The 14,053-nt window shown below is 39.7% G+C and overlaps 1 protein-coding gene across 2 annotated transcripts; it reads right to left on the bottom strand.

Moving 5' to 3' along the window:
• Positions 1-63: 63 nt before the first annotated feature.
• Positions 64-12,455, bottom strand: LOC103475158 (uncharacterized). Of its 2 annotated transcripts, none has more exons than XM_008426583.2 (6): positions 12,105-12,455; positions 8,324-10,893; positions 5,930-6,063; positions 3,326-3,447; positions 2,237-2,351; positions 64-1,882 (listed from the first exon to the last, which is right to left on the bottom strand). In XM_008426583.2, exons 2-6 carry the CDS (start codon positions 10,023-10,025, stop codon positions 1,760-1,762), a joined length of 2,196 nt encoding a protein of 731 aa, XP_008424805.1. In that variant the 5' UTR covers positions 10,026-10,893; positions 12,105-12,455; the 3' UTR covers positions 64-1,759. The 2 variants fall into 2 exon arrangements, with proteins under 2 accessions (XP_008424805.1, XP_008424807.1); XM_008426585.2 differs by having other exon boundaries at positions 5,930-6,060; positions 12,105-12,454.
• Between the last annotated feature and the right edge of the window lie 1,598 nt (positions 12,456-14,053).

Below are 14,053 nucleotides of genomic sequence, written 5' to 3'. Positions count from 1 at the left end.
CGCAGTTTGAACACCAGAGTTCTCCACCAGTGACCCATTAATTAAGTGAATACGAACAGCAGACACGGAGTATCCTTTTTTATTACATCAGTTACCGAGGCGACAGCTCCGCCATCCCGACAGGAACAGATCAGAAAATATTCGTATTTTTCAAGATTTTATAGGCTGTACAAACGGCGCACACACAAGCGTGATTGTTTCAGTTTCATCACAAATGATTGAGCCTTTAAATGACAGAATACAACAAATTATCTGCATGTCAAAACTTAAAACTAAAACGGTGCAGTCATAAACAAGTTGGACGTTTCTAGCGTTTGATTCAGCAACCTGGAGGTCCTGATGGCGCAAACTGGAAGACAAACCTGTTCCTTGTGTCGTTTTCTGCAGGTTAAAGGCAGAAATATCACATGCATTTCAAAATAAAAACAAAAACGAGGCTTTAAAAAGTGTTTTCATACATTAAATGCCACAAAATGATGCTCAACTCTACTCTTCAGTAGCTGCGTTTCCATTACAAACATGCGCAAAACTTCGTCAGTGTCGAAAAAACGCAATTTTAGGGGCGGGGCGGGGGGATCACACGTAAATACCTTTGTTTACGTGATAAATCATTAAAAAACAAGCCGCTCCATTATCCTCCTCCCACTTCCTGCTTTCTTCTTCGTGGTTTACTCCGGTGGCGACGTGCGGTTGTGGATCACGTGACTCGCGTGAAGCGAAAAAAGCGCTTCCTCTGGTGTTTGGCGAAATAAACAAGACATCCTAGCGCCAAAACTTTATTTTTTAAAACAAAAATCGAGTTTTTTCGACATTCATTTCCATTAAACTGATAAAGCCAATTAATTTTTAAAACGTCAAAGCGCAATGATGTCATCAATGGAAACGCAGCTGGAGCTGGTGCGGCTTTTCTTCAGCTGTGGACGAATCCAGAGGGTGGAGATCAGCAGTTCCTGCTGCGCGTGAGGAACGATGGGAACAGGGGAAAGTTGTCAATCAGTGCGTTTGCATAAGTTTTACCAGCTTCCACAGAGGCGCGGGCCACCATGCTGCACAGGAACCGATGCCATATGTAATGTTTTTATCACGGAAACATTTATATCCAAAACGTCAGACCTGATTTTAATCATCTAATGATATAAATAGCAATTTATTTATTTCCACTGGGAGAAAATACAAAAAAACTCTAATAAAAAAAAAAGAAAATTATATAGATATAATTAAATAAACTAAATATACATATTTCTTTTTTTTTTTATTTAATTTGTGAAAAAGAAAAAATTTATATATATATATGCATCATTATTTATTTTTTAAATTAAAAAATTTAATTAAAAAATTATTTAAAAACATGTTTTTTTCATAATTTAAAAAAATTAATTTATTTTTGAAACTAATTCATGTATTTTCTCCCACTGATGTTGCAGTTTGTGATGAAACAAAACATTTTAAAAAATTTTAAACAATTAACGTTTGTTAATGATAATTTAAAACCATAGTGGAGAAAATCCCATTCGCTTTATTGGAATGTAATCTTGTTGATGTTCCTGCTCGTCTGTTTAGTCAACATGGTGGCGAGCGCCGTGGGTCTGCTGGGGTCAACAGGTCACCTCAGGATGAGGAACAAGATGGCGGATGGAGGGAAACAAAGACGCTCCGCCGTCGTTTCTGGACCAGCGGCCGTTTTGTTTTCCAGAGAGCGTCTCTCAGTCTGCTGGGCGAACAGGGGAGGAAACATGATCCTTAAAAGCGCGCCGCAGCGTCACGCCACCACGTTTCTGTTGTAGTCGTAGGACAGCCGGCGCTTGGCGGCTACGTGCTGATTGGCCGAGGAGAGACCGGGGGACAGGCGGCGGTTCGTCGACCAGGAAGTAGATCTGCTTTCCTGGGAAGATGGCGACCAAAAGAAGGAAACGCATCAACTTATTTACAGACCTTCTATTGGTTAGACTGCATTATAACTGCTGCTACTAATAATCAGTTACTCAATACTTGAGTAAACATTTTACCAAATAGTTTTTTACTCTTGAGTATTTTCTCGCTGCTCTTTCTTGAGTGCAATCTTTCGGAGACTCTGCCGATCTCTAGTAATAATGATTACATTAAAGCCTTTATTTTCAACATTTATTTACCTGCATAGTTCAGTAAAAAGTAATTCCCCAATAGATTTAGTTATGAATAAGCAGAGGTGGGTAAAAACTAATGAAATTCATAATGACGCAGCGATCATTGTACTCACAGGAAGCGGCGGCTGCAGCTGCAGAGTTTGGACGAGCAGGTTCTGAGACGCGCTGCTGGATCTCTTGTGGCTCTGGTCGATCATTTTGTTCAAATCATGGAAAGAGTCCAAAAGCCTTCAGAGAAAAAAACCACGACGACATGCAGAAGAAACTGACAGAATTACAATATTTACTCGTTAAATAATCTAAAATATGCTTTAACATGCTAATAATATTCAACTTAATAATTTAATTGATTATTTCACCTTAAAAACTAATGTTAAACACTCAAATCATAATTATTACAGGAATCAAATGTCATACTGCAGTTCATTCGATTCACCACTTGGGGGCGACATTCTGCTTCCTTTTCCACATAACGCCTCAGTTAAAAACTGGTTTCCATGTAAACGTCTTATTTTCCTCGTTTAAATGCTGCCCCCTGTTGGCAGCAGGACGCATTGCACATCGACAGCTCTGAATGTTTTCATCAAACTACATTTAAACGACCTTTTTTTTTTTATTAAATTGAAGAATTTTAAATGGGAATGCTCCATTACACAAAAAGTATAATTACTGTTTAAATCATAAAATATTTATAATGTAATTGTATAAAAGAAAGCATATATTTGTAAAACCAAATAAGAACCAATTCAAATAATTACATGGTTCTATTTTTTCAATAGAAATACAGAATGAACATTTTTCTTTACTTTTGACAAGGAATGCTAATATATTAGCTTTAGCATCGGTACTGGACGGTTCTTTATCAACCTGAGAAGTAAAACTAGACCGATATTAACAAGCCATTTTTATGTCAATGTTGTTGCTGTTTATGTTTATGGAGGGGGGGACAGTTCTGCATTAGCAAGGTATTTAGCGGAAGCTAATGCCAAGGCGCTAACGTCAATTCAAAATCTATCTGCCCTTGAATGTCACATTTATTTTGACATTAAGAGATGATACTGGTCTAAGTCTTCAAATCGGTGCATTCTGACTTTCATCAGAGCAAGAAGCTGCTTTGATTCACTGCTTTTTGTCTGCTGGAAACTTTGAATCAGCTCAGCTGTAAGTTTAGCATCACAACCAAGGTGGGATCGATGGCCTACCCCTGATCCTGTCTGGCTCGGCCGCGCAGGAGCTGCGTCAGCGTGGGAAAGGCTTCCAGGTCACAGGGGTCACCAGGGGAAACACCGGGCAGCGAGGGGAAGGCTTCAGCAAAGACTGCCACCTGCAGGAGAAACAGAAAGACCCTCTGGGGTAAGAGACAAAATATGAAAAAATAATCCAGAGAGAAAGAACCGAACCTGCACTGCAAAAACACAAAATCCAAATATTTTTGGTCTAGTGTTAAGCAAACATCTTAATAAGCTGGAAATAAGACAAAATTAATTTATAAGTAACTTTTTTAGCAAGATATAGAAGCTTGTTTTACATAAATAATTCCTTAATATTAATGAAAAAGTTCTAGTTCCACTGGCAGAATGTTCCTCTGCGCCGTTACCTAGCAACCCCAGCCAAGCCCAGCCCGTTACCTAGCAACCCCAGCCAAGCCCAGCCCGTTACCTAGCAACCCCAGCCAAGCCCAGCCCGTTACCTAGCAACCCCAGCCAAGTCAAACCCGTTACCTAGCAACCCAGTTCTAATTCAACTGGCAAATTATTTCACTTACAACTTGGGAAGAATGTCTTGTAATAAGTGAAATAATCTGTCAGTGGAACTAGAACTTTTTCAGACAAGCTCCAGTGTCTTTCTGAAAAGTTACTTGTAAGTTAGTAAGCTTGAAATAAGACAAACCTAAGAAATCTGCTCCAGAAACTAGATATGAATACTTATAGTTTGTGTTTTAAACATGTGGTAAAATAATGACTTTTTGTACCCAAAGACATTTTACTTGTAGATTTTGTTCCTAAAAATGGACAAAGGTTTCTATAAAGTGTTTAATTCTGAGATTTTAGCTTTTCTTTAAAACTAATTTGTTATTAAAATGAATACTTCAAAACATTTGGTGTTTCATGCTACAAATTACTTTGGCGTTTTCTGTCTAGTTTCCAGTGCAAATATCTTAGACTTGAAATAGACAAAACTAACTTGTATGTAACTTTTCAGCAAGATACAGAATCTTGTTTTAAGTTAATAATTCCTTAACAGTGATGAAAAAGTTCTACTTTCTCTGGAATATTATTTCAAAATGTATCTGCCATAAAAAAAACATTTTCCCATGTTATAAATCTTTTAATATTTAAGAATTATTGACTTTAAATAAGCTAAAACATCTTGGTGAAAAGTTACTTGTAGGTTTGTTTTGTCTAAATTCATGAAGTCATTTGCACAAGAAACCAAACCAAAAATACTTTGTAATATTTTGTGTTTTTGCAGTGTACGCGTCATGTAAAGTAGAATGTAATGCAAACAGTTCATATGTAATAAGTAGAGAGACTCTTCCTGGCAGTTTGAAACATTTCATTTAAAGATGGCTGCCCTCCTCTGTGGACAGGCTCGTTTTTCATCTGCATCTTTTTCCGTGTGTTTAATGTCCACAGAGACTTTCCCCCTCCGCTTCGTCTTTCATCTTTTATTACTGCTCCAAATGTTGCCGCACAACATCCAGACTCCTTTCCAACCTAAAAACACAGTCGCCGGGCGCAACCAGCGGCGCTGCCATGGTAACGGGAGGGAAACGTGGATGAAACCTTAAACTAGCTCAAAACCACCCAATGATTTTTTATTATTGGGATAAACAACAATACTGTTGTTGTTTTGAGACAATTATCGAGTAATTTATTGATTGGTTCGCCCTCTCAGATCAATAAACTTTCATTTTGTAAAAAACACTGAACACTGGAACCGGAATAAAAAATGACCAAAAGAAAATGGAAACAAAAACCATAAATAAATAGATTATAAAGCCTCTTTAAATAAAATTGCCCTTCAACAAATATCAATCAGAATGGAAATCATCAACCTAATTTTAATTGATCAGGTAATTAATGAATTACTAAATTAGTTTATGATCATTTCAATAATCGCTTAATTACAGTTAATGGTATTTTTGAGTACTTAAATGATTGCTAATTTAAGTATTTCAATAATTGATTAATCACAAGTAGTAGTTTTTTAATGTATACTCTAGTTAATGATTAATTGATTACTAAACTGATTATTTCAACTATCGATTAATCACAATTAATCACAATCGCATTAATCAGGATTAATGATCTGTTTGGAGCCTGCAGTCTAGTTAACAACTAAATGACTAGAAAATCAGTTGACAATTACTTCAATAATCGATTAATCACAATTAATCATGACTAATGATGGCATTAGTTAAAGTCTATAATAAGTGTTTGCTATCTTTTCAGAGGGAAACAAACCTCTTGGCTTCATTTGAACCAACTTTTGAGTCTCTGATGAAAACAGAGTTCATTAAATTTTGTTAAACTAAAAATAATACACATTTCCCACTCTTTTTGTCTAAACTAGGTGCATTTCTTTTAGCCCCGTGATATCAGAGTCATATCAGTTAACAACTGAAATACTCAACAGACTCAGACGATTCAGAAAATGTATAATATATACTTATACCGTCTGTCTGACTTGAATCACTGCTGGTCAGAAAGACTCAAAACTTGGTGTAATTGAAAACCAAGACTGGACCAAAAAGTGGCCCATCAACTACTGGTCTAGCCAAAGTTTTGAAGCCAGAGTTGTACCAGGCTGTGATTGGTTGGCGGTCCGTCTCTCCTCGCCTCCACGGCGTTGGCCGGCCACCATCGCTCCACGCCACCTCCACTCTCACCTGTCGGCTCCTGAGGGAAGGCCGTCCAGGTGTCGTCTCCACCTGCTGCTTGAAGACACAAACAGACAATTTATACGCTTAATTCACAGATTTAACAGCTGAAACAGGTTCTGGATAAGTCAGTTGAACCGTTTTCTCATTGTGTTTCATGCTGCCTGTTCCTTTTCGCCTCACGGCCACATTTGGCTGAGTTTTTCCTCTGATTCCCCCCTGGCTCAGACGAGGCATGAAGAATCCACCTGACACTTCCTCTGTGTGAATGTTTCTCCCTCTCTCACTGCCCAATAACCTGAGGCGAACAGGAGCTTAGACTCGCTTGTTCTCCTCCCCCTCCGCCAGCCCAACTCTGAAAGATTAATAACATGTAGTGAGAGGGAGTAGTCGGCCAAAAATCCAGGTCAGGACAGACTGAAATAATTTATCCACTCTGCAAGTGCTTTCTAAAGAAAGACATTACCTATATTTATAGATGAATATCAAGTTGTATTCATCAACAAAAGCTAGATGGATTTAAATGATGATCTTGTTAGGCTATCGATCGAATCACGATTAATTGAAAGGCCGTAACCGTCTTAAAAACTTCAACTTTCTGATTGTATCAAGAGAAACGACGGCCGTCTTTCCACAACACGAAGGTCTACTTTTTCATTTTTTTGGTTTGTAAAATGCAGAATTAAAAAACAAAAACGCTACATTTGAACATGTTTTTCAGCTCCATTAAATATTGACTGAAACGAAAAATAATAATAATAATAATAATAAAATAACGGTTTTCCGTCATAAAGCACATCTGAATGACTGTTATTAAAGTAAAATTTACCTTAAGGAGTTTGTAGAGTGTAATTTTTTAAAGTAGTACCGCATAAAATTCATCTTAAATCGCACTCCATACTCAGTTTGGACCGTTTCTCTTTTCTGTTCTGGTTTAACCGCCGCCATCTTTAATTGCTGTATCGACGGCTCCGCTTAAAGAGGATGACCAGCGGCGCCCCCAGCTGGATGGCGGCCGAACTACAACACTTTAAAACGATCTACGGACGCTATCAGATTGGGACTCGTTTTAAGCTAATAAATCATTACCCGACAATTAATCCTAAATTGATTTATTCTTTGAACTGTATGCTACATTAATTCAGGCAAAACTTCTCAAACTACTGGCCACGTCTGCATTATTTTCCGTTGTTTCAACCAGTTCAGAGGTCATCTGTTTAGCTGTTTTTATCCTGTGAAGCCACTAAAGCCACCATTAACTACGGTATCTTTTCCTTTTACATAGAAAAGTACTCCTAGATTCAGGTTTCTATGTATTTTTGCTGTGTTTTCTCACAATAAACAGATCTGTGCTGCATTGTTAGGAATAATCTGGAATGTGTGTAATTGACTTTTTTTAAATTGGAGCAACATTAATAAACTGAATTGAGCTGAAATAAGGGCTACAACTAAACATTATTTCAGTTATTGATTAATCGGATAAATAAATTGGAACATTCTGCAGATTTTTTATTTAACCACAAGCTAATTTAAAATGCAACAATAACAATATTATAATGGTAATGATATTACACCTTATTCTTAATGTAATAAGGTTATTATAACAAATGTTATTTAAATGACCCTATTTAAAGGTAATTTAGACACAGAAAGATTCGTGTCTCTAGTACTGGTGCACTAATCAGATCTATTCAATCTAATTCTATGCTTTGTGCTTTATATTTTAGTTTACATTGTATTTAGAGTTTCTAATTGCACTTCTGAATCAAACATATTTGTTTTTTACATGTTTGACCATGGTAGTCAACCTACTGGTTTTGTTTCTTATTTATTTTAGATTGGCTGTTATACTCCTAACTGCTCTGACTGAGCAAATTAAAGTTATTTACATTTTTGAGGAGCTAATGATGTATTTAAGTGTGCTGATGCAGCAAAGATATGAGATAAGTTTGTAATTTTGTACATTTAGGTTTGCTCAAAAAAAAAAACATTTTAAGTAAATTCAGCTGTTTACTTAAAATGTCCTGTATGCTAAAACTCAGATGTCGGTATTGGAAATTAAAAAAGTTTATAGTTGCAGCCAGAATCTAGGCTAAAAACGCTTGGTAAGATTTTGTGTTTTTGCAGTGCGCTGCATTCCTGAGGGATCAGAAAAGGTTCAAATGGCTCCTAATACTCTGCACAAGTGTTGCTGGAGTTTCCTCAGGAGGTGGTTTGACAACTTTTACTCTTTGTTTTTGGATTTAAAAAGAAATGAGGATGAGAAACACAGGAGAAAAGGAGTGAGAATGATAAAATAATAAAGTTTGGGCCTCACCAGTTCTCGCTCTGCTCCCAGACGTTTCCGAGGCGGACATGTTGACCCCGTCGCTCCAGACTGGGTCTCCCTCCGCCTGCATGAAGACCCCAAACTCATCCTCTTCTTCCTCCTCAGTGGAGGAGACCCTCACCTCCTCTGCCTTCTCCTCCAGCTCTCCAGTTGGACGCCTGCTCTGTTTTTGGCTGCCTTCCTCCTCCTCCTCTTCCTCCCCACTGGTCGCCATGGAAGCCAGAGAAGGGGCAGGATTAGAGGAGGCATTAAAAACCAAGGTAGATGTGTTTTCCTCTTCATCCTCCTGCTTCCCACAGGTGCACTCATCCTTTAGTTTCTCTGATTTCTCAGAAATTGAGAGATTTTTCTGTCTGACAGGTGAACAGAAAACCACTTCCTCCTCCTGAAAGTTGTTGATTTCCTCACGTTTTTGGAAAACATGAGGTTCTCTGGTTTCCTCATCGCTGCTAATATTTGTTTCCTCTTCATGTTCAACTTTACGTTGGTTTTGGTTTGAATAAACCCGGATTATGTCCTGATCAGCACCCCCTACAGGAATGGAGGACTCTACAGAAATCAACTGTACTTCCTGCTCCGTTTCTTCTTCTGGGTTTTGTTCAGCTCCCCTTACAGGAATGGAGGACTTGACGGAAGTCAACTGTATTTCTTCTGCGTATTGTCCAACGCCCCCAACAGGAATGGAGGACTCCACAGCATTTAACTGTATTTCTTCTTCTGCATTTGGTCCAGCGCCCCCTAAAGGAATGGAGGACTCCACAGAATTCAACACCATTTCCTTGTGTGGTTCTGCTTCGTTTTGTTTAGATTTGCTGTCAGGAATGGGGGAATTTTGCCTCTCCTGAAGTCTTTCGGATAGTTTCTCTCCATCAACAGCCGAGTCGTTTTTAGAGTCCAACTCTTCTGCTTCCTTCCCGTCCAGCTCCAGCTCAATCGCCGTTCTTCTTGTCGGACTTTCGGCTTCCTCTCGATCATCTTTGCTGTTTTTTTGAGTGCGGGTTTCGGGTGGAACATCGACTCTCTCCGACTGCTTTCCTTCAGCCGTTTTGAAGCCCCTCTCCCAGCCAATGCCGGACTTCCTAAACCTCCGGCCGGACCGCACCCTGACCCGGTTCGCTGCGGCCTCTGTCGGCGGCGGCTCCGCACTTCCGCCTCCTCCTAATCCTTCTCGCTTTCCTCTCAACCACTCTCCGACCGTGCTGGAAGTCGAACCGGAACCAGGCTTGGTGGTTGAGTATAAACAGCTTCCTTTCTCCGTCCGGAGGAAAAGGCATTGCGTTTGCGTCTTCCCGCCGCCTTCCGACGTCTTCAGCGTGGCGACCGTTACCAACGCGCCGATCCCGGCCTGCCGGGCGTCGACGCCCAGCGGCAGCCCGTATCCGCTCAGGTACACGTCGGCAGGCCTCGGGCAGGACGTCGACGTCCCTCTGCCTCCCAGCGGCGGGGCAGTTGGAGGTTTACCTCCACCGAGCAGACCGCCGGCTTTGCGGCGGTTCCTGGAGCACAGCGCCCAGGCTCGGAGGCCGCGGATCAGCGGCAGGTCTCTCAGGCCCAGCTCGACTCGGCTGGGGAAGGGCAGCGAGGTTCTGGAGCACCTCTGGAGCATCTCCTGGGGACAGTCCGACATGCCCAGGCAGGGGTAGTTGTTGTTGTTGTTCTGCTGGAGCATGGCGCCTGTTGTCGGCCTCATCTAAGTTTTATGGTTGTTTCCTCACACCAGATAGTTTAGTTCTTTTTAATCAGTTCGTTTGCTTAGAAAGTTCGGTTCGTTTGTCTGATGCGGACCAAAAAAGCGAACCTAAAAACCTCCTCGGTTTGATCGGACGTGTTTGAATGCATATATGAACACCAAGCGGACCGAAGGCCGCTCCAAAAGCAGGAAGTGGAAAACGGTGCATGGCATTCTGGGTACTCTTGTTTGTTTCAACCAAAACAAACAAGAGTCTAGCGGGTAAACTGGCTTGTGGTATTTTCCTAAAGACAAAAGAGGAATCCTACAATTGCTAAAATGTAAAACTTCTAAGTTTTTGTTTACATTTTGTGAAGGAAGCTGCTTTTCAGAGGTTTTTCTGTTGTTTCTTTCAGTCGTTCTTGGTGCAGCGCCCCCACAGGCGAGCAGGGGAACAAGTTTTTCAAATAATTTGGATCGTTTTACTCAGTGCAGTGATTTTCAGGTTGAGCTGAATTCTTATTTGTGAGAAGAAACACTGCCAGACTCAGTAATCTAATCTCAATTCAAAGCACGGCAGCTCCAATAATTTAGACAAAGCACTCTGTGCGTGACGGAATGTCCCTTATGGAAACTCCGACAACAATAAAACCAAAACAATGAGCTGATCTTTCTAATCTTGCATCTTAGCAGTTTCCTCTGATGGTGGAAAAGCTTCAGTCTCTGAGTAAAAGCAGAGGAACAAGCAGGTTACGTGTCCTGCTGTCTCCACTGATGAGAGCGAAGGTAATGAGGATTTTGTTTTCTTCCACGCCGATGCGCCGTGACGCCGTCGTCTGACCTCTCTGTCAGCTGGCCTCGCGTCTCCAGGGCCGTCAGAGCAACCAGGCTGCAGAGGAACAGGACAAAACAGTTAAGGCTCTGAAAGGAGAAATAAATGTGCACCAAGAACAAAAAGGACATTTCAAGATAAAATTGAGTCTTATTTACAAACTGATTAACCAGAATTTACAGAATGTAGCAAAAATGTAATTTGGTTTCGCTTTAATTTTTGCCAGAAGTTGACATATTATTCGAACTTTTTACATGTTGTGACATTACAACCAAGAAACGTTAGCTTAGCCTAAAATATTTAGGCAATAAATCAATTAATTGCATGAAGAATTAACAAAGCTGAATAATTTCCATTTGCATGATGGCTTGTTTTTCAAACCATCTATTAGTTAGCATAGATTTTAGAGGAAAAATTAGCTCTGCTTTTAGCTTATTAGCGTAAGTGTACCAACTTCTGGGTTTCAGTGTGTGTTTTTTTCACCCTGTAGACGGGGATTTGAGGCAGCTCACTTATTTTAAGGACGCTAAGTGTGCTACATGTTTTCAAAGTTAGCAAAAAGCATTAAACCAAAAATTAGCTTTTCTATTAGCGAGTCACTGGAACTCACAACCTTCCGATTGCAAGACGACTACTATGACTAATTTAACGCCGTCCATCTCTGACTAGCTTCCCTATCCCTGTTAAACACATTCCCATAGCATGATGCTGCCACCACCATGTCTCACTACGTCTGTTCAGGTCATGGACTCATTTCCTCTCCACTCAGCGTTTTGCATGAAGGAGAAAAAGTAACATTTTGGCCAAAGTTCAGCCATATCAAATCTTGGAATATTGTTTTAGAACCACAACTTTCCTAATTAAAAATTCCAGCCAGAATTTTATTTTTATATTTCTATGAACATAATGAACTCTTTAGCTGCTTAACAATACTTCATCATTTAAAATCCGAATTAAAATACCCTGAATTTTACAGTTGTATTGAGACAAAATGTGGAAAACTTCACGATGGTTCTGGTCGTAAAAAAGCATTAATTTGGTTTTAATTGACACTTTGCGCATCCTGGTGCCTCTTAGATCAGATGTGACATCAGCAGACGTGTAAAATCCAGATTTTATAACATGCACCATCGGGGACAAAGGCAGGTGTTGGCCACGTATCGTACCCGCAGCAAGTGTGTTAAGATGAGCCACCAGTAAAACCAGTAGCTTCCCCACCAGAACATCCAGAACAGAAGGTTCCCTCAAAGCGGATTCTAGTTTCTTACCTCATCAGATATTCGAGATTTTAGTTAATATAATTTATTCAACGTCCTTCCACATCTTCATTGTTTACAGAGGAAGCTGGAGGAGCATCCTGAACTGGGATCGCATCATTTCCAGTCGGCCTGCGCCACTGACGCCACAGAATCAGTAAAATCAGCGTCCGGTCCGGTCCGGTCCGTCGGAGAGCGGGGAAACCACACACCAACGACCCGTTCCTCCGGCTCCTGCGGCCGCTGCGCAGCGCCTCATCCGCCGCGGCTCTGCGGGGCGCATCGACGCATCTTTCCGCAGTCAGTACGCCAGTCGCCTCCGGTGCGCTCAGCCAGCCGGATGACGGAGAGCGAGTTGGACCTGCAGCCCACTCACCGATGGGAGGAGAGATGCGAGCCACGCAGAGGCAGGGAGAGGTGAGGCCAGCGGAAGTGTATGGCGGGTTGTTAATGCCACGCGGAACTGGAGGCTTTTTATTTTTGACCTCAAATGGGCGATGGGAGCTGGAATATACAACGGCGGGTTATATGGACATTAAAACGGAGGAAGTCAGTCCGCCAAAATCTAGAGATTAATCTCAGAATTTTTGTGGAAAATAATAATTAAAATTCATTAGAAGTTGATATTCATCTAAAAAAAAAAAAAAAACTAGAAAAAACATAAAAAGCTTAAGAACTTGAAAACTTTTCAAAAGTCGCAATGTAAATTTTTAATTTTTTTTTATTTCTGAGTTTCATAAGTCAAAAATCTTCAAACTTTCCAAACTTAAGTTTAAAAAATAACTCAGAAATGTCTGAATTTTAAATATAAAAAATTAGATAAAGAAAAACTCTGAACTTTTGAAATTAATCTCGGAAAATAAAAAAAAAAACACTTGTAAATGTAAGAATTTGAAGTTATAATTGGAAAAAAATAACTGGAATTTTGATTAATCTTAGACATTTTCTTGAAAAAACCCTCAAATCTTGAGATTAATCTCAGATTGTTCAAGAAAAAACAAACTTCATTGCTGAAAGAAAATAATTTTACTATAAATTTGACATTACGAATAATTTTGAACTAAACATGTCAGAAAGTACAATACACGTGTATATAAAATGACCTTAAAAATCATAATTAAAATAGGTTATATTCTAACTTTCCCAAAATATTTTATCACAAAGAGTTAAAACAAAGAACAATCTTGAGTTTTCCATGTGGAAGTGCAGCTGGGGACACTGCAGAGACGAACCTTTTCATTTCCTCCTGACTGTGGCACTGTTTGCTCCTCATAGATCAGTTTTTATCCTCCTCAGACACACACATTGCAGAGATACGTTTTCACTGCGTCATCGCTGAAGACGAGCTGCAAAACACACACACACACCGCCGGAAGACGTCATGCATCCATGTGTAGTTTTCCATGATGGGCTGCACAGATTTTTATCTGACTCTTCATTCATTCAGGTACAGCTAAAAAGGTCAGGCGTAAGTCAGTCATTTCAGAAAATAAAACGCATAAAATATCACAAATATCACGTTTAATTTTGATTAATATGGTTTATAGATAGGGGGATTACTAATGGATAGTAATTATCCCCCCAAAAAAGAAATTGTCTCAGAAAATTAGAATATAGCATAATATCAATAATATACAAATATATGAAACTGAGACTGTCATTTCTATGTTTTTTCAGTACTTGGTTGTGGCTGCTTTTGCATGAATTACTGCATCGATGTGACGTAGTCGGGACGCCAGTACGTGCCGCCTTTACGGCAAGCCGTTCTAACATAAAATTAGCTTCACTAATTGCATTCAGATGTCTAAATCGGTTTTTGACTAAACGTAAAAATCGTGGCATTTCTGAATTTTCAGATGGAATAAAATCTGTTTTAATGGAAACTTAAATGTTTCGTCCCCTAAACGTTGGCTTTGCTACCCTGACATTCATTGTTCACCAAGAAGATGGCAATAAAAAAA

This window comes from Poecilia reticulata, chromosome 13 (genome assembly GCF_904066995.2).
Source record: "Poecilia reticulata chromosome 13, P_reticulata-male-v2, whole genome shotgun sequence".
Classification (NCBI taxonomy): Eukaryota; Metazoa; Chordata; class Actinopteri; order Cyprinodontiformes; family Poeciliidae; genus Poecilia; species Poecilia reticulata.
The sequence above is the reverse complement of the archived record's forward strand: the minus strand, read 5'-3'. Positions and strand labels throughout refer to the sequence as shown.

Excerpts from the sequence above, each read along its gene's own strand:
- LOC103475158 (XM_008426583.2), bottom strand. The coding sequence starts at position 10,025 with ATGAGGCCGACAACAGGCGCCATGCTCCAGCAGAACAACAACAACAAC. Across the intron at positions 3,448-5,929 it reads CGCCAACCAATCACAGCCTG|GTGGCAGTCTTTGCTGAAGC; the intron begins GTACAACTCTGG and ends TTTCTCCTGCAG. Across the intron at positions 1,883-2,236 it reads AGCTGCAGCCGCCGCTTCCT|GAAAGCAGATCTACTTCCTG; the intron begins GTGAGTACAATG and ends CCATCTTCCCAG.